Source organism: Gobio gobio (genome assembly GCF_949357685.1).
Source record: "Gobio gobio genome assembly, chromosome: 15".
Lineage (NCBI taxonomy): Eukaryota > Metazoa > Chordata > Actinopteri > Cypriniformes > Gobionidae > Gobio > Gobio gobio.
The window spans coordinates 48,303,857-48,322,520 of NC_137108.1; the positions used below are offsets into that span (position 1 = coordinate 48,303,857).

The 18,664-nt window shown below is 39.2% G+C and overlaps 1 protein-coding gene across 2 annotated transcripts; it reads right to left on the bottom strand.

The window, feature by feature from the left end:
- Nucleotides 1-2,769: 2,769 nt before the first annotated feature.
- On the bottom strand, nt 2,770-17,079 carry LOC307138392 (putative transmembrane protein ZNF593OS). Of its 2 annotated transcripts, none has more exons than XM_079836669.1 (3): nt 16,951-17,079; nt 15,785-15,899; nt 2,770-6,882 (listed from the first exon to the last, which is right to left on the bottom strand). In XM_079836669.1, exons 1-3 carry the CDS (start codon nt 16,977-16,979, stop codon nt 6,724-6,726), a joined length of 303 nt encoding a protein of 100 aa, XP_079692795.1. In that variant the 5' UTR covers nt 16,980-17,079; the 3' UTR covers nt 2,770-6,723. The 2 variants fall into 2 exon arrangements, with proteins under 2 accessions (XP_079692795.1, XP_079692796.1); XM_079836670.1 differs by lacking the exon at nt 16,951-17,079 and adding an exon at nt 15,974-16,436.
- Nucleotides 17,080-18,664: the final 1,585 nt, after the last annotated feature.

The following is an 18,664-nucleotide window of genomic DNA, read 5'->3' on the forward strand; positions in this document are numbered from 1 at the left end:
GTACTGGTTTCAAAACTACTTAAAGTATAAAAGTAAAAGTAATGTAAGGGGAAAAAATGCCATTAAAGGGGTAGTTCACCCAAAAATGAAAATTCTGTCTTCATTTACTCACCCTCAAATACTTCCAACCGGTATGAGTTTCTTTGTTCTGAAGATATTTTGAAGAATGTTTGTAACCAAGCAGATATAGCAACCATTGACTGCCATAGTAGGGCAAAATGCTATGGCTGTCAATGGTTGCATATAATCTGCTTGGTTACAAACATTCTTCAAAATATCTTCAGAACAAAGAAACTCATACCGGTTGGAAGTATTTGAGGGTGAGTAAATGATGACAGAATTTTCATTTTTGGCCTTTAAGGACAAAAGATTAGGCCGCGCCACAGTGCATACCCCACCTCCTCAAAAAAAAAAAATGTCTAAAGGCCATAATAACTATAATGTTATATTAAAAAGTTAATGTTGAAATTTTTTAGATGCATAGGCTACCCGTTTCAGCCGCATATATTCCCATTGAAAATCAACGCATTTTAGTACAATCCAAATATATTAAAGAACCATATGTGTACTACTGAGCAAAAAGTCAAAATTCAGAGGCATGTTATCAATAACCATTATTTGAATGTGTGATCAGTGTTGCCAGATTGGGTCGACGATTTCCAGCCCAAAAACTCCAAATGTACATTTTATATCAACATTCCTCTGAATTTTGACTTGTTGCACCTTTACAATACTTATAGGCAACTAGTCACTCCAAGAAAAAAACCAAAACTTTAACTGCCAAAATAATGTGATATTATTTTATTGGCATTACAATCAATTGATAAGTAAGTTACCATTTTATCTCCTTAAAACATAACATTGATGATAAAAAAAAAAAAAATCCCAGTAAAACGAATCAAATATGACTATCCAGGTAGAAACTGTCAAAACGGCAATCCCTCAGAAAAACACAATGTCAACAGTAAGAAGCCAATTTATGTGCAAAAAGTGCCCAATATAGAGATTGGAAAAAGCAATGTAATTAACAGGCATTTCACACGTAAATGCACACACCACTGTCAAAATGCGTAATTCATTGATACTGTACAATAATCCGTCAACAAATAAATAACAACAATGCGCTTACCTTTGTGTTGCACTTTGCTTTGACAAAACTACAGTATGTCTTTCGTGAAGTACATGCACTTAGCACAGTCAAAACGGATTAATCGTTGATTTAAACCTCTTTCAGCAGCTGTCGGGTTGCCAGTTGCAGATGTCCTAAGTGTGTATATGACGATGGACAGGAGTCACGGTTATATTTATAAAGAGTCTTCGAGTCACAGGTGTAATTCACGTTTGAGGGTTGAGTCACTCTCCCATTCTTTACTGTAGATTAAACTTACTGTATTTGTATGCCACTGGCATAACGATCACTGGAATATACCGCTACGAGTTATCACGCTAAAAACCCGGCTAAAGGCATGAATGAGCTCGTCTGCCTGCTGATCGCTGATTGGCTGAAAGTGCTCGTCGGCGAGAACCCGGCCTATCTGGCAACATGGTGTGTGTGATTTGTGCAGGTGCAGGTGTGATTGATCGCGTACAACCCAATAGGGTGTTGGAATGGTTTGGGTTTATCCTTCTCATCCAACCACAATCAAATTCACTCTATCCGGATGGCGCGATTTATCTGGATACAGTGGATAGTTTTTTTTTTTGACGACAAGCCGGAATGAAAACATGCCGATATGGAATAGGAGTAACGAGGCTATTATTAAAATGTAAGGAGTAGAAAGTACAGATAATTGCTTGAAAATGTAAGGAGTAGAAGTAAAAAGTAGGCTGAAAAATAATTACTCCAGTAAAGTATAGATGCTCAAAATTTCTACTTAAGTAAGGTAACGAAGTATTTGTACTTCGTTACTTGACACCTCTGCTTACTAGTTATCTAACAGTTTAATTGTTTTTTCATACATAAAAATAGATTCATTTTAGGAAGGGGGTCCCTCATAAAGGGTCATCATATTTGGGGGTCATTGGCATCATAAAGTTTGAAAACCCCTGATTTAAATCATTGGTTCTCAACTGGATCTGTGAGAAATACTGTAGATTTTGATTAGATGACCTCCATGACCTTTGATAACAAAATACACTGCTGATCAAATGTTTGGGGTCAATAAGATTGTTTAATGTTTTTGAAAAAAAGTCTCTTTTGCTCACAGATCACTTATTTGATCAAAAATACCATACAAATCTGAAGTATTATTATAATTTAAATTAGCTGTTGTCTATGTGAATATATAGTAAAATGTAATGTATTCCTGTGATCAGAGCTGAAATCATCATTACTCCAGTCTTCAGTGTCACATGATCCTTCAGAAATTATTCTGATATGATGATTTGCTGCTCAAGAAACATTTATGGTTATCAATTTTTGGTGGAAACTGTGATACAGTTTTGTAGCATTCTTTGATGAATAAAACATTCATTTGAATAGCATTTATTTGAAAAAATAAATATTTTGTAACATTATAAAATGTCTTTCCTGTCACTTTTGATCAAATGAACGCATCCCTGAATAAAAATATTTCTTTCAACAACAAAAAAAACCTTACTGACCCAAAACTTTTGAACGGACACATTTATTTTGTTTTCCTAACTAAGTTGCATTTTATCATTTAGCATTGTTATTCCCCTGCTGTTTGCAAAAAAGACCTGCTTTGCACCAGTTGAAACCACAAGTGACAAATGTGTGAGGAGATGAAAACAACAGTTGAAATTAGACATGATTGAAATGAGTTTAATGAAACATAACATTACATGAGCTGTACGGACATACAGACAGCATCACATCTGTGGTGAAATTCACATTTCAGTGTCATTCATTAATACAAAGCTATCAATCATACGGTCTCCCAATATTTCAGTCTCAAAGTGCTTCTTACACTTACAAATCACCTTCAAAACATCAAACCGAAAAGGCCTCTCTAACCTCATATTGAGGCGTTTCTTTATCCATCCCTTTTGAGCATTTTTATAAAGCAACCATGTGCATTACGCCGCCGCCAACGTGATCCCATCCCTTTGTTTAACTGCAAAGTCACCATGATGCATCACCAGACAGCCAATGGGACGAGCGTGTTGAGGTTCATGTCCTAAGCTGGCATGTCAGAACTGCCCCAGCAGTATTTTTGGGGCAAATTTGCCCAGTGATCAGAGAGCAGAGCGGAAAGGGGAGGAGCTAACGGTGATAGGCGGAATAACACACGTGTCGTGCAATGTGGCCTCGGCCTGTCACAGGACATCACATCTGCCCGGAGCATCCAAGCGAACGCTTAAGAACACATCCGCTCCCACACAGACAGCAATGGGGTATTAACTGCGTGGTAGTAATGGGAAAATAATGGCGTCAAAGAAACATTTGGTGGTAGACTGGTAGTTTGGATCAAGTTAACCAAAATCAGGAAGGCAACTACACAGTTAAAGGGGTCCCATTTCCTTTTTTTAGTGTGTAATGTTCCTGTTTGAGCATGAAAAAGCTCAAAAGGAAAAGTCCCTCCAGGAGGAGTTATTCCCTATAGCCGCGTTTCCACCGCAGGAACTTTCCCCAGGAACTTTGGGGTGGTACTCGGTGTGTTTCGACCGTGGGAACCGGGGTCTAAATGAACTTCCGGGTAAATATTTCCCCCTCCAAACGGCCCTGCTCGCGAGGTAGTACTTTTTCAAAGTTCAGGAGCTTTCGGGGGTGGGACTTGGGCGCTGAACATGCTGACTGGTTGAGCTCACACAGCATTTTATTTCAACCGGCATTTTTAAAAGTCTCGCGAAAAGTTCTGCGTTCAGTAAATATCAGTCTTGCCCTTTCTGTCTGATGGCGCGCGTTCATCTCAGCCATCTCACGGTCAATGTCCGTAATAGCTGATAATAACATACGTTGTCTTATTTTAAATCTAGCTTTACGAGCTTTCAGAATACGCTTTAGTATCAGTGCTCGTCTCTTTTCCGCCATTTTGTTAATTACGTCTTTAGTAAACCAATACATAACCAGCAAAAGCAGCGCTGCTTGAATCTCCTCCACTTGTTATTGTTGCAAACAGTATCGCACAAAAATTATTACTGTCCGTCTGTGACTGGGAGGAGCAGTCGCGCGCAGTCCCACGTCTCTGGACTAATTTGCCTAATCTTGACGGTATTTTAGACCGCAGTGGAAACGCAGACAGTAGTAGGTCTGGGGTGGAAAAAAAGTTCCTGGTACAAATTGTTCCACGTTTTGGTGGAAACGGGCTTATATCTATCACTGTTTCTGAACTCCCTGAAACGCCTCCATTGTGCAAAGTCCCTTTAAGATGAGTCATTTCACTCGGTGGCCATCTTTGAAACGCCTCTCGGGTGTGCAAGTGCAGCTCCCATCTCTTTGAATGGGGAAACGTCTCAAATTATTCTCCAAAACTGTTCGCAAAGCTTAGGATTAAATTTCATATCCGAAATCACCAATGAAATCTGACAACTGTCTCATAAATTTGGTTTCTAAACGCTCGAATCATGACAAAAAAACTGAATTTTTCAATCTGGACAAAGCTAATCAACAATTGGCTCTTTCATTTAGAAGGCGGGGCTTATTTGCCATATCGGGCATGGCACTTTCTCCCGTTCATAAGTAATCGGAGTCTTCCTATATATAAAGTCTTAAATTGTAGTCTTGAGTTTCTTCCGGGAACAAAAAAAAAAACGTCACAATGGCTGCTTTCGAAATTGCTTCCCTACTATCTAATAGGCGAAAAACAGTGACGAAAGTAGTAAGTACGAATTTGCAATACTTTGAAAAAGTAACCGGATGACCTACTACTACCGGCGAGATTCTGAAGTGTGCATACGATGGACACTTTACTATCCCATGAGGCCACAGGAGAGGATTTATGAAGGGCAGTGAAGCAATGCAACTGACGCTGGCAGGTCACATGATCATGACAACATGGTGGATGTAGTACATCCGGATTACATTCATACTATATAGAACATACTTTTTTAGCAATTCGTGAAGTAATTACTTATTCAAAACCAGTACCTACTCAAGAGAGTATGCAGTTTTGGACACAGAATGCCCAAGTCATACAAAACAAAGGGGCTGGTTGAGTGAGTTAGTAGTTAGACATTTCCAAAACACGCTTGAAGTGCTTGACCAAACACAAAACACTGCTCCAGCCGACCAATCAGAGCACAGTGTGCTTTTCAGAAGGAGGGGATTCATAGAGACCGGAACTAAACAGCGCATTACTGACAGACTGGGAAGCGAGGAGCCGCAAAAATGGAGAATATGGGAAAATAATGTGTTCAAAATCAAGACTTAAAACAATAAAAAAAAAATATGGGTATAATAGGTCCCCAATGAGGCTGATGTGTATAAATTCTCCAACCACATTAAACCAGATCTATTATCCAGGTATAAACAATTGACTTTATCTAGCAAGAAAGATGTTAACACCCTCATAGCAACCCCTTCGGACACTTTGAGAATGCATATGAAGTCTTGGTAGACGCATCTGCGTGATTCAGGACTAAATTGCTTAGCATTTCAGGGGAGGGATGGAGCAGATGCACCTCATGTCACATGGTGTACAAATGTTGGGTTAAACTGACATCTATTGTAATATTGTAAGTGGGTCAGACGTCAAGCCCGAAGCAACAGGCAAGGCTGCTTGACAAATATTGCGTGCAGATAGAGGAAGTTGTTGCTTGAGGCTATGCCCACTTCCTGTTCAACAGCACGCTCGTGTCGACAGGAAAACCTTTCATATGGTTTCGGCGTAGAACTCGACTCAGCAGGATTGACGTTATCAACAGCGATGAGTCTGATAATTTCTTTTATAGCAACATTCATCTAAACCTTCTTGAGTCATGACTTGCTTCCCAATACTTGATCGTGTTCAAATTATTCACAGCTTTATTTGATCATTGTGTCTTAAAAATATAGCAACATACAATACATTCATCATCATTATCACATTATCATAAAAAGTATTAGAAACAACATATGGATTGGTTTCTCTAAAAAAACAAAACAAAACAGCTTCAAGCTCATGCAATTGCACATAGAAAGTCAGCTTTAACATCTAAAGATTGAAGCCATCTGTCAGGACAAACAAGATGATATGAAGAGATTGTTTGTTATGAAAGGAACAAGTAACTTTAACATAAGGCCCTGCAAAAAAGTTCCTAAAGTGTCTAAAACAAGTGTAGTATTGTAGAGCAGTGCCTCCACTATAAGTCCTCAAGTCTCTGACGTTCTTCAATAGTATCTTTATAGGGAAAATCTGAAATAAACCCAGCATTTCACCCTTGTGCAGCGGCCCTGCTTTCAATAGTTCCTTGGTACATCTCAAATGCAGAGTTCCTTCCCTTTATAAAATACATTATGGCTCAGAGTTGAGCTCCATATCTCGTCATGCGCTGATGGAGCTCGAGTTTTTTACCTATAAACCTACAGCAGAATTGACTGACTCTCTGATGCATGTACCACGGCAGCTATCGAAACTCAGGACACAACATTCAACCCCCTCCAGACGCCATTGAGAGCGAAACTAAAGCAAGAGATCCCCTACGTAGAAGCCCCATGGTGTGTGTGATCCCTTGAGATCCAACCGTTATAGAAAAGTGTAGTGTGACAGTCTGAACGTCTTCAACATCTGGATATCCAACTGCATCTTCAGTTTGGCTTAGTCTTCTCCGTCACTCTGAAGCTCACACATCCCTTCGCTGGGCGGGCTCATGGTGAACCTTCTCGGTCATCTGTTTGGCACTGTAGTAGGACACGCTAAGGCCCATGATGGCCAGCATCATGGCGATCTGGTTGACAGAGCGGTCATGCGCCGGGGCCTGAATCTCTCCTGCTACCTGCCTCTGCAAAAACAACGGGAAAAAGGATTAAAAACGTTAACAAGTGAAATTGACTTGCTCAATGTCCACAATGTCCTGCTCATTTGTGTGGGTTATATGGAATCATTAAATATTTATTGGTAATAAAGCGACAGCAGGAGAGGAACGTCATTCTGCCAGTTTGCAATCAAAAGTGGCTAAAAAGGACATTAAATCTACACGATGTAACTTTCTTTAGTGTTTTATGTTGCCGTTTCAGCATGAAAAAGCTCTGCAAAGTCCCTCCAGCAAGAGTTAGGGTGCGTGCACACTTGTCATGTTCGATTAAACAAACCCTGGTGCGATTGCTCTGTTAGTGCGGTTCATTTGAACATATGTGAACGCTGCCATCCGAACCAAACAAGCGGACAGAGGCCGCTAAAAAGATGGGTTTCAGCCCGCTTCCAAACCAACTCTGGTGCGGTTCGATTTAAATATGAACGGAACACGGACCAAAGACATGTAAACCAACCAAAAACAGGACGTGATGTCACAAGATACGGCGCTATAAGTCAGCTGATTTGACGACGCGGAAAGATCGGTGTATCCAAAATGAGTAGAGGGCAAACGTGAGCAACGAGGAGGTAAAGTGCCTCATCAATATATGCAGATCTTTGTTTCTGCATACAGCGGAGGAAATCCTGCTGCTGTTCTGAATGTTTTGAACATTTTATGAGCTCTTCGTGAGTTCTAAGCTGGTAAAAATAAAACCATATGTACACGCATAAAATGATGGCGTTTAATCCAGCAGACAGCATTGTTTTGAATATTCGCGAAATATACGTCATAAAAGCTGACCAATCCGGTTGAGAGAGACCGTATCCCTATGCCTTTGGTTCGGTAACTTTAGGGTCGCTGTTAAAAATGCCAGCGTGAAGCTGACCAGGACTATAGGTTTTGTTTTTATTTTTTGGTCCGGACTAAATGAACCGAACTACAAGTGTGAACGCACCCTTAATCTCTATATCAGGGTCACCGTTTCTGAACTCCCTGTAACGCCTCCCATATTCCTCATTTAAATAATTCCCGCTTGAGGCATATGCAAAAAGTTGAGTTGCGTTAGTAGTGTGTAGAAACTGGCAGTTATGTTAAGGACGGGACATTTCCCAAACACGCTCAAAACAGATGACCAATCAGAGCACAGTGTGCTTTACAAAAAGAGGGGCTTCATAGAGACAGGAACTAAACAGGGGTGCATTTCGCGGCTGTGTTCCACTCCACTTTTACACACGCACACTTCCCGAAACATTTCCTCTCAGGGAATCCTTGCCGCTATTTTGAAGCATGTCCCACTTCGTGAAGTGGACGAGGGAAGTTTATATGGACAAACCCTCGCCCCCTTGATTTTGACAGAGGGAGCGAGTCTACGCCAATGTACACCTCAAGCAGCTTTATTCTATCTATCTATCTATCTATCTATCTATCTATCTATCTATCTATCTATCTATCTATCTATCTATCTATCTATCTATCTATCTATCTATCTATCTATCTATCTATCTATCTATCTATCTATCTATCTATCTATCTATCCATCTATCCATCTATCCATCCATCCATCCATCCATCCATCCATCCATCCATCCATCCATCCATCCATCCATCCATCCATCCATCCATCCATCCATCCATCCATCCATCCATCCATCCATCCATCTATCTATCTATCTATCTATCTATCTATCTATCTATCTATCTATCTATCTATCTATATACACACCCACAATTCAACTTGATTGTGTCGTCACAGCAGATCGCGCTTAACTGAAGTGTACGATACATTAATTATTTTGAGAATTAAAAATCACAATACTTGTAGCTACCTTATGTTCACAGTCAAAGTTTATACTATTGACTTAGTATAAACTAGTATAAAATAGTAATAGGGGGGGTTTAAATAATTAATCAGCTCCATAGTAAATTCCAAGTGATCAAAGGATTAGTGGGTTTCATTTAAAGTTCTGCAACAAAAGAAATGACACACATCCGAGTCCACGAGACGGAGGGAAGTTAGCGAGTGAAGGGGATAAATTTGAAGTGGAACGCAACCCTGGAAGTTGGAACTATGGTCGCAAGTGCTGTCGTTATCTGCATAGTTCAACGAGTCTGTGTTTCCAGAAGCCATAGTTCCAACGAACATTCACAAAGTTGAGTGGTTGGAACGACAGCTCTCACCCTGTGGTTAGCATAGCTTCTTGTTTGCATTACATAAATCCTTATCTTGAGCAAAATAAGCAAGCTGACATTGAGTACAATCTAGATCTTTTATTACATGTATACAAATGTCATGTTTTAGTTTGTCAAGAGATTTAAAGCACCGTTTCAGAAGAGTGCATGTGTGTACATGCTCTAGTATGCAAGGAAGAGACTTATCTGGAAATAAACCAAAATAACTGAAAAATGAGAAGTAGTCCTCAGATGCCATGTCTGTAATTTATAGCAAGAAATTCAGTCTCAAACGGATTAGTTAAAGAAAGTCATTACTCCACCACCTGTGTGACATCGTTAACCAACGGGGTTGAACGACAAATCTGCAACAATACGGTTTTGAGAAACAGTCGTGACTAGCTAGTAGTAGTAGTTAATCAGCGAGTTAGGTAAAAATTATTTAGTCAGTTAGAGAACAGATTAACTACAATTAAAAACTGAACGTGTCAGATTTCATTTCATCACAAGAGTGAGGAGCTGTAGGATCGCGGAAGATTTGGTTTCAAAGCGAAATGTAAAAGCACCCATTTAAGGGAGTTTGTCATGGACTGTTTTGTTGTTGTGCATTTCATTAAGAATAATAGGCTAATGAACCCAAAATTCAAGCAAACCGAGAGTAAACTGCACACCGAGGTTATTTTCGTAAACGAAAACTGAAACTAAGACTAAAACTATTGGTCAAAAAATATTTTCGTAAACTGAAATTAAATTAAAAAATCATAATAAATGAAAAACTAAAACTAAACGAAACTAACAACTCTTAATGAAAAACGAACTGAAATAAAATAATTAGCAAAAATAAATATTCGTTTTCGTATTTAATAAACTCTCTTTACTGTGGCGGAAAATCTGACCTGTAGCGGTTGAGGGAGTGTTTGTATATGGAGCTACAGCGCGGCGCGTGAAGTGATCTGAGGAGATTAACCGCTGACGCGACGCGTGCAGTGAACACATCGCTATTCCTGTTCAACGGCTGTTTACAAAGAATGCGTTCGTGGCAGTGAAATGGGAAACAAATGACAAGGTAATGAGATGCACGTTGAACTTAAGCTCACTGCTTTTAGAACGCTGTTACATACGCGACGCGAGACGCAGGTGCAACAGAAATAGTAGCCAGTGCTACTGTGTGTTTGAGATTTCATGTTCGCATAATATTGACAGGCACAAAGGTGTTATCATTGTTTTTACAAATCATTTACTACTAATAATATTATCATCCGTGTGGAGACATTTCCCCACAAAGTAGGCTAGGGAATACCAGGACACACACACACACACACACACACACACACCATTATTTAATCCCACTGTCTTCACAACAGTTTGTTGGCTGTAGTCAGGTGACTTTAGCAGTGGCCACACTGCTAGCCTACATTGTACTACTGAAGAATAAATCTTTAAATAAATAAGCTTTTAATTGTTTAACAATATTTCATCTTTAATATGAACGAGTTTGTCTGGAATTGATCATTTTTACCTTCATATTTTTACGTTGCATTTATTTGGTTCTTTGTTCAATCTCAGACCATTTTTTTGTCGTATAGGTCATAGTTTGACTCAAGCTTTTTTGCTTAAAGGTGAAGACCCAACTTTATGCATGTTTTGTAAGATTCCCCTCTCCGTTTAACATATTTTGTTGGACTGTCCTGGGTTAAAGAATGCTCTTTTATCAAGTTATTTCACTTAAGAACCTATTTAGTAAGATTATGCATGAAAAGGTTTTGGATTTTTATCATAAGTTGATTTAAAAAAATCTTGTATATGACATGTTTGTTTGCTTGGTTTTATTGTATTTATATGATATTTGTATTTTTGTAATTTAATTTTTGCCATGAATATAGCCTTAGCTGCTGACATTGCATTAAATAAAAAAAAATCTGTATTCCATTATTTTATTTATATTATTAAGATGTCTGCATAAGAGTAAACTCTAATCGGTGCAAACATTAAACTTTGCTGAAATTAAAAATCTTGATTTGGTCTTTACACTTCGTTCTGGTAACTCTGCTAAACTATAATTACTAAAACTAAAACTGAAACAAAATATATAAACTAAATAGAAATGTGTTTACAAAATAAAAACTAGCAAAATAATTTATAAAACTAAGCTGAAATTTGTTGCAAAATCGAAAACGATAATAAAATAAAAATTAATTTAAAAATGCAAAACTATAATAACCTTGCTGCGCACGGCTGCATTCGTTCACAGCCGCTCAGTGCACAAGCACAACCCTAACGGGTAAAAAGGCTAATACATTTTGATTCTATTATTCTATTTTCCACAATGTCAAACCAACGCAGCTTAACCCAAAATGCAAGATCAGGCATGCGCTTGCTCCATATAAGCTCATGCAGTTGTGCGCTCAGAGAATACTCCGTTGCAGGGAACGCTAAGAAGAAGCAAATATATTTATTAAGTATAGCGAGGTTGGGTTCCTATTCAACGGTGCATCCTATTACAAACTGCTAGGCTATAAAAAAAAAAAAAAAAAAAGCATATGTTTACACTATAAAATCTGGCGAAATACAATACTATGCAGGTGCGAATGAGAATCATGCCGAGGGGGATGGCAGGTGTGTGCGAAAAAAAAAGAAGAAAAGAAAAAAACCCAGCTAAATATTCGAATCCCAAAATTGAAAATCGAATACCAACACATCGAACGAATATTCGAGTATTCAGAGCTGCAACTAACGATTATTTTTTCTGACGACTAATCTAACGATTATTTTTCCGATTAGTCGACTAATCTAACGATTATTTTTCCGGATTAATCTTATGATTCTTTTTTACTGATTATTGTATTTCAAAGAGGGTAGTGAATTTGTATATTATTTTAACATGAAATCAATGAATGATGACAATATTAATTGTATTTCAGGAAGGGTAGTGTACTTAGTATGCCATTTTATAATGAAATATATGAACACAAGAAGCTTTTTAAACATAATATATAAATGATACTATTCATCATAAAATGTATACAGAGTAGGCCTAATTAGGAAAAGTTGTTTACTATAGTAGTTGAGTATGATTTACTTATTGATTTGTGTCAATAGTAAACGAAAATGCACTTGCATTTATCTGCAAAAGGTTCACATACGGGAGCTTTCAGCATAGTGTTAATATAGTATAACTAGTCGTCTATTTTGAAGATACATGTGCATAAACAACGACTAAAGCTGCCAGAAGTTTTTGCCCAAACTTCAAAGACACATTTAAATGATTAAAGCTACACTGTGTGATATTTTCCCCCATCTAGTGGTGAAAAGGTATATGACCATCCAGTGAATTTTAGTTTCTGTTCCTCTCAATTCCGATTTCGTTTTAACTCCTACGGTGGCCGATTTAGTCCAAGATTAACATGGCTTCCAGTTCGACCTCGTCCACATTCGACACGGTGCCTGTGGGATATTCTGTGCGCAGTGGGATGGTTGAAACTCAACTGGCCTAATTATTCAGCTAGAAAGAACTGCAGCTAATCCAGAGTGAACTTTGATGATAGTAATGTTTATTCAGTCATCCAATTGCAAGGCATAAACAGGTTTGCGTGGATATGTACATAAATGTGGTTTCTGTGAGAGAACAAATAAGGATGGTAAATATACATACACAGTTAAGAACTGTATAACTATACTTCTAAGTTACATTTGTATAATGTAACCGTAAACCAGAGCTTATTGTACCATATATAGGCGCTAAATGCAGCTGCATTAAAAGGAGCGGAGCTGCCGCCGCTGCTGCTAAAGCGGTGTCCGGTTACAAAAGTGTGTGCGGCGCTTTAACGTTAGCACTGCAGTGCGCTCTGTATAACAATTGTTAATATGCCGATCAGACCTGATGCATATTTCCATCAACATACATTACAAGCAAATATTTTCTATAAACGAATAAACATTGTTGATAACAAAATAGGTGAGCATTATGCTATTGTATGTTGACACAAAAATACTTCTGAGGTGACATCAACTGAATTACGTGATGACACACTCTGAAACACATCTACAATGACAATAACTATTATTACTTACGGAGTTATTAACGCACAGAAATACCACACAAGGAAAAACAGACTTTTGAGGAATAAATAAGCCAGGAAAACTCTGTATAACTCTGTTACTGGAGCTGCTGAGATGAAAACTCTCTGCACATGCACCAGACAAGTCTGAACAAGTTGACGCTCATATGCGCGAGGCAGAGAATTTTGTACAGTGCCATCGAGTATTAAAACCGGTTAAAACGCCAAAGGCGAAGCTTGAATTTACGGGTATGTCCCTCTTTGGCTAATGTACTTTCAAGATGGAGGGGCAACATGGCGACCACCGTTAGATCCCATTACCTTATGTATTTTCAATGGCATATTATAAACTTACGAGAATACTTTATTACTTGAAAGAAGTAAATATACATTAATGAGCACATATATTTTTGAAAGAACTAAGTGTTTTTAGCTTAGAATAGACTAAAAAAGTTACACAGTGTAGCTTTAAAGCTAGAGGCATATCTTAACTTTAATGTTACTTTAATCATGCAAACTACCTATATACAGCATGTTATTATGCATATGCGTTTGGGACAGAGGGGAACCAGGTCGCATTAACAGGAGATATATGCAGCCCATAATAAATAAAAGCACGAGACGTACTGGGGTCGGAGAAGAACCCCGGAAAATGTGACCATCTGTTGCAATACACGCGCCACGGACCGGTTCAGCTGCGCAAGAGAACACTGGCAGCAGGGTTGCCAGGTTTTCACAACAAAACCCACCCATTCGTTACTCAAAACTAGCCCAAAACAAGCCCAATCGCGTTTCGGGGAGGTTCTCTGGTAAACATCGCGTTCGGGGGGTTAAATATGTGTGGGGTTTTTTTGCAGGGCTGCCTGCTAAAATTCTAATTCCCGGGGCTATATAATCACATAATTGGGGTCGCTTCAACCCGCGGACATGAGACACAGCCCGCGGCAACAGTGTAGAAGTAGCCCAATTCCGCGGAAAAAAAGGGACTTGGCAACACTGATTGGCAGTGTGAAAGCTCTCGCTTTCCACGCGCACAGCTCCTGCTCTGCCACCGCGCGCAGTGTGAAACCGGCATTACAGAGCGAACAAAGCACAGTTTTATTCGGCTTCTGTTTAAAGTACTCCCACACTTTTGAATGTCGCGGTCTGGCTTTATATGATAAATGATCATTTTCACTATGCCCGGGAGCACAAGCCGCCATTATTCTAGATCTTCTGTTCCATTCTAGAACGTAAATAATGTGCCGCCGACGCGTCGATGCATTTCCACGCACGTCGACGTATTTTCGTAGTCGACGTCAGACGCGTCGTTGCAGCCCTAATTCAGATATTCTGGTCAAGCCCTAAGCACAACCAAAACATTATTCAACAAGACGCATGCAGAAAGCTAGAAAGCTTTAATTAAATAAGAATGTACAACCAGATATGAAGGATTATGACTGGGTCATAGACTCCACTTATCACAACAAATACTGTTCACTGAATGACGCCACTCGGGTTTAACTACCGCAAAACTCAAGGGTGACGACATTACGAGGGTTTAACAAGTCTCTCTGCAATCTCCATTAAAGCAAGTAGGTTTAGAAGGGTCTAATAGAATAGTAAGATGATAAATCTGCTTAAGATTAAGCATTCAATCATTAGACAGGGCTTAACAATAAGGTTAGCTAATGGTATTATTTTGGGCCAGACTTTTATGCATTGCAAACAGATTTTTGTGATGTATGTATTAAAAACTTAACGGACGACCAAACAGGAGGATCTGTTCAAACTGCAAGAACAATTTTTAATGTTCTTGGGTTTTAATGTCAGTATTTGAGGTTATAAGCTTGAACATTAAACATGTGAATCTACATGCACAATACAAGAAATGATACATGTAGAACTTATGTTGGGAAAAGCAGCTCAAAACGGTTCAAATCTAACCTATTGTGATACTATGGAAAAATTTAGTTTAGTGTTGCTACACCCCAATATTGGTCCAAGTATTACCATTTGCTATTCAAGATGGAGGATTGATCGTGTTTTGAATGTTAAAACTTTAGAATGAGTGTCTGCCAAAACAAATCAATCAAGATATTTACTTGTTTACTACCATTGCCCCCTGCGGCTTTCCTGCTATTTTTATATTCCAAGTCGTGAGAATTACATCAAGCTCATGATGGATAAATTCAAACTGGTATTTCCCATGTGTACACAGCCTTCATTCAGCCCTTCACGGTCATTGTTCATATAATTAGAGTCGCTCGCTTTTAGCCATGAGGAATGCAGTGTAAAAGCCAGACCGGCACCAGTCTGATCTTTCCAATGGACATTTACACATCCCAAACTAACAAACACTGCTTGCTTCTAGCAAAAGCCATTATGTAAGCGTCACATGCACGCATTTTAAAGGGGTCATCTCATACTAGTCTTATTTTTCTCTGATGCACTTTTTTGGTGAACCCCGTGTAAATGTGAACAGTCATATTAATGTCAGAGCAAGCAATTTATGCAGCTTAGTTTGTAAAGGGAAAAAAAAAAGTGAATTTTTCTGCAGGAAGGACATTGATTTCAGAAAGCTACAGCATGTTTACGCAGTACAATAGAGATTGAGGAAAATCTGGTTCCAAAGGTTCACTTTTCACAGATTTAAGCAAGTTAAAAGATTTGAAGAAACCCACCTGCAAGAGACGGAAGTATCCAGGAGTGAGTCTGCCGAGCCTGATGATCATCTCTGCTGTTTCTGTGCACCACTCGGCTGAAACAAACTTCCCGGAGGGTTGTGCAAAACCGAAGCTGTAGACCAGAGAGGACAAGTCAATTAGTGCAATGTATAATGAACGTTTAAATAATTAAGTGCGGGAAAGGACCTCTTATTCAGATCGAAAAACATTAGAAGAATGATGTTTAAACCTTGAAGTGGTCCTTGCAAAGCAAAGTTCAAAATAAGGGTTAAAGGAAGAGTTTGTTTGCCATAAAACACCAAATATGGCTGACGCCAGAGCAAGGGAACACTTCACGCCGTAGGCAACAATCCCGGACAAACGCAGAGAATCACGTCACGGTGACAGTAGTCTGTTGTCTGAATACACTACAATATACTGTGCTGGTTTGAACCAGACCTACTCTGACCCAAATAAGAAACAGAAGTAAAACTCGCCCATATCCTGCAAGGCACCATTACTCAGAAGAACTGATCATTAAACGACGATTCCAACTCATTGGGGTTTACAACAACTAGACATTTTAGACTAACGACTGCACATTTGGTACTCAAAATCGAGCAGCTCAAACTACATTAACCACTTGTTAAGTGGTAAGAAGGGAGAAGGCAATGGTAGATACACGTCTGGGATGCATCTACCAACCTTGCTGCAATTGCACGCTTGTTCAGGAAATGGAAAGATGACTCCGATGTTGCTCCAGGGGCAAACTCCAGAAACAGCTGGAATGGAAAAACCAATAAGGTTAGCTATGCAACAGCATGTCTAGCAGCCGAAAGTTGGACTTTAAATGTGGAGACCTCTGCCAGTCAGACTGCAAACAGCATGAGAGGTCAGCGTATGAATCTGCTGCTCCAAGAGGAAGTTCTCTCAGGAGCGCCGCCCTTTTATACAACCTGATCTCTTGCGACCAGATTGGCGGATTGTGTGTTGCTCTCTCTCCCTCTCTCTTCACCATGCACAGCTGTCAGAATGCATCATACGCTTTCTGGCTTGCACGTGTACACACCCACTTTGCCAACCCCCACAATATTATGAACTTGTCAGATAGAATTTTCACTTACTAAACCACAGAAATCTGGAAAAACAAGAATGACTTAGAGCCATGTGAACAAAAAGAACACCTGATTTGCGTTATGTTTGTGAAGATCATCCTCCATTATCCTGCCTCCAAGTGAGGACGGAGCGACCGCATTCACCCACCATTATGCTTCCAGATCTCAGACCACACGGCCGCGCAGTGTTTTCGTTATGCAAGTCTATTCCACTTCACTGGTCTGAATTACAGAATGCATCTCTGCAGATTTTCCAAAGAGTGATGTAACAAAAGATCACCTCATCGCTTAGAGGTGACCTAATTCGGTAGGGGGCTTTGTTTTGAGTTATTTCGAAGTAATCTAACATTTAAAGGCCAAGAAAACAGCTTTAATGAAAGATAAAATGGATAAGTTTGAAAAGAATCACTTAATTTCAGCAGAAGAGGAAATACCACAGTCTGTGCATGGGGGCCTTCAAAAATTGACAACAGAGGAAGCACTTATTGTCTCTTGGAGCATGGTTTGGTTGGGGGAACAGTTCCCTTCTCTTCATTGAGATTACAATGAAAACAAATTTCTATCATGATGGGATTTAATTGAGCTCCATTATTTAAGTCTCATTTATTCAAGCGCATGTTACTTATAAAGACAATATGAAACGGTTAGACCATTTAAAGAGCCACAGCGATCAATGACCACGCCCTTCACCTTAAGACTTTCCTTTTTAACTTCCATAGTGAGGCTCTGTTTACACCTGGTATTAAAGGGATAGTTCACCCAAAAAATAAAATTAGCCCATTATTCACTCACCCTCAAGTCATCCTAGGTGTATATGACATTCTTCTTTCAGACGAATAAAATCAGAGTTATATTACAAAAGTCCTGGTTAATCCAAGCATTATAATAGCAGTAATAGTTGCTCTGTTTTTGAAGTCCATAATTTTTTTTTTTTATTAAATGCATCTGTCTGTCAAATAACTGCTCCACGCGGCTCCGGGGTGTTAATAAAGGCCTTCTGAAGCAAATCGATGCGTTTGTGTAAGAAAAATAATAATTATAAATATAAATATATATATCTCATATTTAAAACTTTATAACGTAAATAGCCTCTGCCGATCAAAAGACTAATGCGACCAGGTACGCTCTTAATGACGCATCTCGAGTTTCACTTTCAACTTTCAACACTTTTACATGGAAGGCGATCGACTATAATAACAATTTAATAATATAAATAATTAGCACCAAAAGATGAGACATTTCTTTTCACTATAAACTGCTTTAATTTGGAACGAGAGATACAGGGGGTGTGACTTAATTGCATCTTTTCTTGCAGCTGATTGGTACAGTTTGGGTTTGCGATCTTGAACCCAGAAAAAAAAAAAAACCTGCTCCAGAGCACATTAGCTGTGTAGTGGAAGTTACCGTGGTGATGAACACTACTAAAAACCAATCCACCTTCTTGAGGCCGAAAAACCAGAGTTTGCTCAAACTAATCTCGAATTTAACCTGCTCTGTGCAACAGGCCACTGGTGTTTTAATCCGTCTGTTTTCGGTTTGATTTCTTCGAGGAGAGGGTCTACGGGTGGGTTTACAGATCTGGACACAGGACAAAGTAAGCTCGCGCAAATTTATGAACGTGATCGGAGATGACAGAGAAGCACACAGAGAGCCTCAGCTTCCATTTCTGCTCTGACAGCCACAAGACCAGCCGATCGTGTGTGTGTGTGTGTAAGCCGGATTTTGGCCACGATTTGGCCGTCTGAGACAAATTTAGCTAATCATAAAAGATTCCTCTGATCCT